The sequence below is a fragment of the Lepidothrix coronata genome, unplaced genomic scaffold (genome assembly GCF_001604755.1).
Source record: "Lepidothrix coronata isolate B3197 unplaced genomic scaffold, Lepidothrix_coronata-1.0 Scaffold220, whole genome shotgun sequence".
Taxonomy (NCBI): domain Eukaryota; kingdom Metazoa; phylum Chordata; class Aves; order Passeriformes; family Pipridae; genus Lepidothrix; species Lepidothrix coronata.
Genome location: NW_016690400.1, coordinates 545507 through 552509, shown reverse-complemented (window position 1 = coordinate 552509; position 7003 = coordinate 545507). Strand labels below are relative to the sequence as shown.

Here is a 7003-nt window from a genome sequence, read left to right as displayed (position 1 = left end):
GATTGCAGAGATGACCTATTGCTGCCCAGGGGTTCGCTGGAAAAACTTGTTTTCTGTGGATCCAGCAGGAGTGAAAAGTTGGACCCTATGCTTGTACTATATGTGGTGATGTTCGTAGATCTATTCATGCTGTCTCAAAATAATCACTCACGTCTCTTACATTGCCTCCAACACCAGGAATCTCATGCTTTTGCAGGGGCAGCTGCCTTTTAGGTTTAACATGGATACCAGTACAACAGTCATTCTCACTTTCCATTGGCATTGTGTACCAGTAGGAGCTCTTTTGGATGTTTAGTGAAAGGAAATTGTAAGTAAACCTAAATAAAAGGTAGCTGCCACTACAGGGGCATAATAATTCTGATGGTATAGGCAATGTGAAAGCTGTGGGTAACTGTTTCAAGAAAGACTTGTCCTAATTGTCTCTGGTACATGTCACCTGTTCACTGTAGTATTGGAGCAGCTTACAACCACTAATGTGTTCCTGTACTGGAAAGGATGATACATTCCAGGGATGATGCTGATTTTTCAGATGGAAGTTGAGGAACAAGGGAAAGGGCTGTGCCATATCAAGTGCACCAGCTGTGGTGGACCAGGACGTCAGACTCAGTGCTCTAGACTTGCAGGGGACCTTTCTGCTCCCGTCTGGTCTTGCCTTCGGCATAGCTGTTCTAAGCTGTGTGTCCCCCTCCTGCCTTAGAGTAGAGGGAAGGCCAAGAGGTTATCTAGTTCCAGTTCTCTGTGGTAGTTAAACAGTGGTCTATTTAAGAGAGGTCAACATTTGACTACAATTTGTTTAAAAGTCAAAAAGGTTTAAAAGGTTTTCAAACACCTCTGTTTAAGGAAATGGGAAGCTGTGAATGAGGTGGGTTAAGCTGCTTATCATGTCCCTAGAGACTGTTGCAGTAACCAAGAGTTACCTTCTCAAATTATCTGGGCTAAGATGGTGAATTCAGGATGGATCATAAAAACATACCTGTTGCCATTTTCCTTTTTATTCTCATTCCAGCTGGGAAGGTGCTGGGAACCACTGGGAGCTACAATTTTGTCTTCAATCAAAATTGAAGTTTTGACTGAATTGGCCGTTTTTTAACAAATATCAAGGTAGAGCCTCTGGAACACAATCATTGCAAGGCTTGTGAGCCTGCTTCCAGGGCTGAAATGAGATGTGGGTAGCCACAGCCTCTATGACGGCTCTGCCTGCAGAAATGGAGAAGCCACGGGGTACCTGTTCCTGCTACTCTTCCACCCATTTGGGGGTTAGTTTAATGGAGAGTTTGTAGCCTTAGTGTTTGTGTGGGCATTTGTGTATATACTGTTCTTCCGAGAACCCATCTTTTATTTTAGTGGCTGTTTTCCAATCTATTACTCATCAAGATGAATTGCTATCTCCTGCTGAAATAGATGTTATCTTTCAAGTATGCCTCTGGACTCTTATTGCTTCAAATGTGGCAGAACTCTGATTTAGCTTAGATTTTCCTTGCTGTTCAAGGTTTCAGCCAAAGAAATGTCTTGATTTAGAAAACTAATGATGGTATATCATCTTATTTTTTTAACTGTGGTTTATAAATTAAGGCAATTTAACAAGGCACTTATAAAAGCCTGCTGCTTTTCAGCAAAGCCTTAAAGCATCCACTTAAAGCCAGATGTCCATTTTCATGTCTCTGATTCAGTAAAGCACTTGTTCAAATGCTTCACGCTAATCTCTACAGTCTAGTAATCCTAAAATCCATCCAACTCTTATGTCTATGTCAAGCCAATACTAGAACACATAAATGCCATAGAAATACTCAGCAGCATCAATATAAACCTCCATTATTCCCGCTTTTAGAAGTACACTTAATTAGTTGATCGTGGTGGAAGAGTGTGATTATGAAAAGCATATACCATGTATGACTTTAAAAATTATCCATTAGATGTAGAGATGATAATGCACATTGATTGTGTTCTGTTTGTACCTCATTTGCAGTAACATTCACATGGAGAAAGTTAGCTTTGAGAAGCTTGAATTAGTAAATTGAATTAGTATATTAGTACAACATAGCTGTTCGTCTCTGAGGTCTGATGGCATTTCATGTAGAGTATCTGGAGCTGAGCTCTGTAGTGCCACAGGCTCCCCTAATTCCATAGTCAGTCCCTTTCATATGACTGGCTACTGGCACAGTCAAAAGGTACCTGCCTTTTCATAACTGGGAACAGTGGTCTTGCACTTTTTATACCTTGACCCTTTTCTGCTCCTTGACATGATAGCTTCTGACACACTTACTTAATATTCAGCTATCCTGCTGATATTTTTTCTGCTGATTTTTTTTATCTCTATCTCTAGTGATAGAGACAAGGTGAATGGGGAATGAGGAGCAGTGATGTTTGCAGAGACAGTGTAATGCAGACAGTAACAAGCAGAAACATACAGTTCTGTGGGTGTCTGTAGCCAGACAGATACAACTTTTGGAAAGAGAAATTTGTAATTGCTTCCACATTAAAGAATAATTTTACTGGGGTAACTAACATTAAGCTCAGCTTTTTACAGGAAATGCAAGTTCAAAAGAAAACAGTCGTGTTTTCTGAGCATCTCTGTGGTGTGTTCAAAACGGCATGACTAATCCTCATACTATAAAATACAACTTGAATTTTTGGTATGACTTCACAGATGCTGCTATCAAAGTTGAATAGGCCATATATCTGCCTCTCCATATGAAGTGTTGCATTTTTCATAGCCTAAGAAACTTTGTTTTGGCAAACCCATCATTTTCAGTACTGCACATGGTTGTATTTTTGTTCCAAAGCCTGGATTTTGCTATGACTGGTTCACCACCAGCATGATGTCTGAAATCTTAGCCTTCCTGGTGGTAAAATGAAACAAGGATTCATGCAAACAGGCAGAGGATCTCTCCTCTGACCAGCAATTACAAATGAGACCTTTGCTGAATGTGATGATCAATTGGAGTGTGTGGGAGGAGGTAACAGCAAGAGGTGAACACGCAGTTCTGGAGGCAAGCAACGTGATAGTCAGAGAGATCAGAGCCTTTTTATTGCTTCAAACAAAATAGTGCTGTTGGAAATGACTTGTTAAACTCCTTTTGTTCCCTTAAAACACTGCCTGCCTACTTGGAAAAATACATCCCTGGGCCTGTTTAATTTTCCTTTAAACAACTTTTTTTTTTTTTTGTACTCATATTGTGTTCCTAGCTCCCCTTCCTAGCCCCCCCTACAAATGACAAGCAAGTAGAGTTTGTTAAGGAGGTTTTTCAAATTCCTCCTTCTCCAGATGATCCTTCACCTAAGGAGACTCAGCCCAGTTCCTGCTGCCACTGGCTTTCGGGCAGGAACATCCCCATCCTACTGCAGAGCTTGCAGCTGAAGTGGAGCCTCCTCACAGGCAGACCCTGCTCCCTGTCTCCTTGTCCCCACAACCCACATGCCAGTTGGCCAGATTTCTCATGCCAGCAAAGCTGCTGCTCATTAACCCTGTTTTGCCCCAGCATTGGCCCAGATGAGCCTGGAAAGGGCTGAGCATTCTCCCTCATCTTGCACGTTCTTCTCGGCATGCCACTTTCTCTATGGGAGAAGCTGCTCCTGTCTTCTTCCTGCCCCCACCATGACCATGAGGCCTGGGCAGTTTTGAGCCTGCCGGGAATGCTTTTGGTGACATTATTCAGGAACATTAGGGCCACTGGGCTTGAAGAGCTAAATGTCAGTAGGAAGGCCTGAATGAGCTGTGTTCACTCATGCTAGGTCTCCTTTTGGCAACTATACTTTTTTTTTCTTATTACAGAAGTGGCCTCATTTGACACACAGGGTGTATGATACTCCCCAAGCACCTGCTCTGTAATCTGATATTTGGTCTCAAGCACCATTCACAGTTCTTCTTGAAGTATCAGCAGTAACTTTTATCCTGAGTGTTTTGATGCTGCTTTTGATGCTGAGTGTTTTGATGCTGCTTCTTACCTTGCCCTGTGGTCCTGAGCCTCCCTACCCTATTGTTTCCCATCTGTCCTCATTCAAGCATTCCTATCCTCATCAGCTCGTTTCTCATCATCATCTTTCCCTCCTCCCCGACTCCCTCAGGCTAATCCTCACATCCTTGCTCTTCCTTCCATCACGTCGTGCTTTTCTTTAGCCTGCAAGCTACTAGCTCTCCCTCCTCTCAGATCCCTGTGTTGACTTCCCAGCCCAGTCTCCCTGATAGCCCAACCTCCACTCGCACCTTAATGTGTCCAGTGGCCACCCTCTCCTTCCTCCATCCCAACCCTCAGGAGCGAAGGAAGAGCTTCCCACTCCGCTCACACAACACGGGGGCGACCCGGTCCTCCGCTGCGGACAAGGCACGTGGGGTGCGGGCAGGGTGCGGGTGGCCGGCCCGCGTCCCCCTCGTTCGCTCTCGGGAGACGGAGCCGCTGTGCTGTTTGGCCCGAGGGCGAGGGAGACAACCTCTGCCCGGGGCGACCGCTTTTTGGGGCACCCACTGGGGCGGTGGGAGGTGGGGGGCACCGATCGCAGCCTCCCGTGCGGCCCCGGGGCGCGGCGCCGCGGCGGTGGGCGCTGACGCAGGCGGGGCGGGCGCGGCGCTATAAAGGCGGCGGCGGCGGCGGCGGGGCGGCAGCACCATGGAGAGCTGCCGGGCCCTGGCGCTCTGCGCCGTGGCCGCCGCGCTGCTGCTCAGCGCCCGCGGGCAGGGCTCGGCCCCGCCGCGCCGCGCCCGAGACCTGGGAGCGCCCGGCGGCGGCGGCGCCTCCCGGGAGAAGGAGCTGGTGGGGCGGGGGGCCGGGGCCGGGGCCGGGGCCGGGGCCGGGGCGGGGGCGGTGGGAGCCGCCCGGCCGGGCGCGGTCTGACCGGGGCTGCGTGGGTCTCTCGGCAGATCGAAGCGCTGCAGGAGGTGCTGGAGAAGCTGAAGAGCAAGCGGGGACCGCACTACGAGAAGAAGTTCGGGCAAGTGCCCATGGTGAGTGTCCCGGCGGGATGGGAAGGGAAGAGGAGAGGGAAGGGGGCGGGACGGGACGGGGAGAGACGGGACGGGACAGGGAAGGAAAGAGAAGGGAAAGGAAGGGGGCAGCGCGGAATGAGGCGGGACGGGACGGAACAGAATGAGACCGGGATGGGGAAGGGAAAGAAAGGGAAGGGCGGGACGAGACGGGACAGAACGGAATAGAACCCCCCTCCTCACCGCCGGCCGGTGCCCGCAGTGCGACGCCGGGGAGCAGTGTGCCGTGAGGAAGGGGGCCCGCATCGGGAAGCTCTGCGACTGCCCTCGGGGGACTTCGTGCAATTCCTTCCTCCTCAAGTGCCTGTAAGCAGGGACGCCCCGGGACAAGCCGCTGGGAGCGCAGGCACCGACGTCTGGCCGCCCCGACGTGCCGGCCTGGGGTGACAGCGACGACTTCCCGCAGCACTTTCGCCCGAGAAACGCAGCGAGAAGCCCCCGCGTCGCCCATGTAACGCCGTCCGTGACATCCGACATCCGTGGAGCTGTTTTCTTTCTCTCCCCCGTCCCACCTCTTCCCCTCCCTCTCCTCCTCCTCGCTTGTTTTTGTCCGTCCAGGGAAATCCTGGGCCGCGCCTTGGCGAGCAGAGGTGCCGGTCCCGGGAACTGCAGTGCCGGTGCACAGCCGAGTGATGCCGAGCCGTGCCGGGAAGCGGGACTGGCCCCGTGCCGTGCCCCGGGCTGTCCGGCCCCTTCCTCGCGCTGGGAACATCCACCCGCTGCCGGCTGGAGGAGCTGGGGCCAGGGGATTCCCCTGGGTGGTTGGGGGTAAGACGGGGGGGCGGGAAGCGGGTGTGTCCAAAACACCCCGACCTCTCTTTCTTGCCTCGCAGCTGAGAGGTCCGGGGTCAGCACACCCCGGAGCGAGCGGCCCGCAGCCCGCAGTGGGGTTTGCCTGCGCTGCTGGCTTCAGGCCAAATCCGGTTGTGCTCACCCTGTGCTGCAGAAAGTCCTACGTGAGATACTGGTGGTGTTCAGGGGTCCGGCACTAGCCTGGCTGGGGTGGGGCTGGGGGGAAATCAGTTGCTTTACCGGAGCCACCACGGAGAGAAAGCTGTCTGGATCCGTTGCAAACTACCTGGGGATATCCTAGTCATCTAGACCAAATGGCTCACGTTTCTACAATGAACTGATGTATATAAGTATGTCTGTCCTCCACAGGTACACTGTGTGTTTCAGCAAACTCCTTACATGTTTCAATCCTTTGTTTGTCTCTATTAATAAAGTCAGTGTTCTGATTTTGGTGTTTCGGAAGTTTTAATTCACACACAGGAATCCCCAGCACTCAGAGTGAGATTCTAAGGGTTTCTTCAAAACTATTTCAACTGTGTACTTTAGCCAGGTCATTAGGACTGAAAATTGAGGTTCATGTTTTCTGGTGCTGCTAAGCTGATGGATGCTCCTTCCCCACTGGCACCCAGAGGGATTGGGCCAAGTGCAGAGGCTTTGGACCTCAGGTTTTCCTTTGGGAGAGGACAGGGTTCATCTCCAGGCTGGGGGGGCAATGTACTGGGGTCAACCATCATGAGCTGGATCATCTTTATTGCTTTATGTTTGATTCCCATAAAAGATGGATCACTGAAGGAACTTCTTGACTCTCCTTTATCACAACTCATCTGTGGCTGTGTTTGCCAGAACCAGCCGTTATTTCCATCAGCATGGAGATGAGGGGCTGAATGGGTAGACACAGGGAAAGACACAAAAACAGGTTTCATATTTGGTACTGCAGAGAGCATGAATTTATATGAGAAACCCAGAGTTGTGTGAGAAAAAGAAGAGATTTCTGTAAGGCATTTGCTTTACTCCTGAAGAGTAAAAGCATGTAAGCAATTCTGGCTGAAAGAGGTACAGAAAAACTAACTGCAATACTTTTTTATAAGTATTATTACTATTATTTTTGCTGTTATTGTTTTTTTCTGGGTATTGTTGTTGTTATTATTAGTTATTCTTTCCCAGGCCAGGGACAAGCTCTTCTTAGCCCAGAGAAAAAGAAAATAAAGAACAGCTGAAAACATCCAGAGTTTG

At 49.8% G+C, this 7003-nt stretch overlaps 1 protein-coding gene across 1 annotated transcript; it reads left to right on the top strand.

Moving 5' to 3' along the window:
- Positions 1-4601: 4601 nt before the first annotated feature.
- Positions 4602-5771, top strand: CARTPT (CART prepropeptide). Its single transcript, XM_017833790.1, has 3 exons — positions 4602-4748; positions 4856-4939; positions 5181-5771. Exons 1-3 carry the CDS (start codon positions 4605-4607, stop codon positions 5286-5288), a joined length of 336 nt encoding a protein of 111 aa, XP_017689279.1. The 5' UTR covers positions 4602-4604; the 3' UTR covers positions 5289-5771.
- The last annotated feature ends 1232 nt before the right edge of the window (positions 5772-7003 follow it).

Bases quoted from the DNA above. Each gene is read 5' to 3' on its own strand.
- CARTPT (XM_017833790.1), top strand. From the start codon at position 4,605: ATGGAGAGCTGCCGGGCCCTGGCGCTCTGCGCCGTGGCCGCCGCGCTG. The intron at 4,749-4,855 runs GTGGGGCGGGGG...GTCTCTCGGCAG, and splicing joins CCTCCCGGGAGAAGGAGCTG to ATCGAAGCGCTGCAGGAGGT. The intron at 4,940-5,180 runs GTGAGTGTCCCG...CGGTGCCCGCAG, and splicing joins AGTTCGGGCAAGTGCCCATG to TGCGACGCCGGGGAGCAGTG.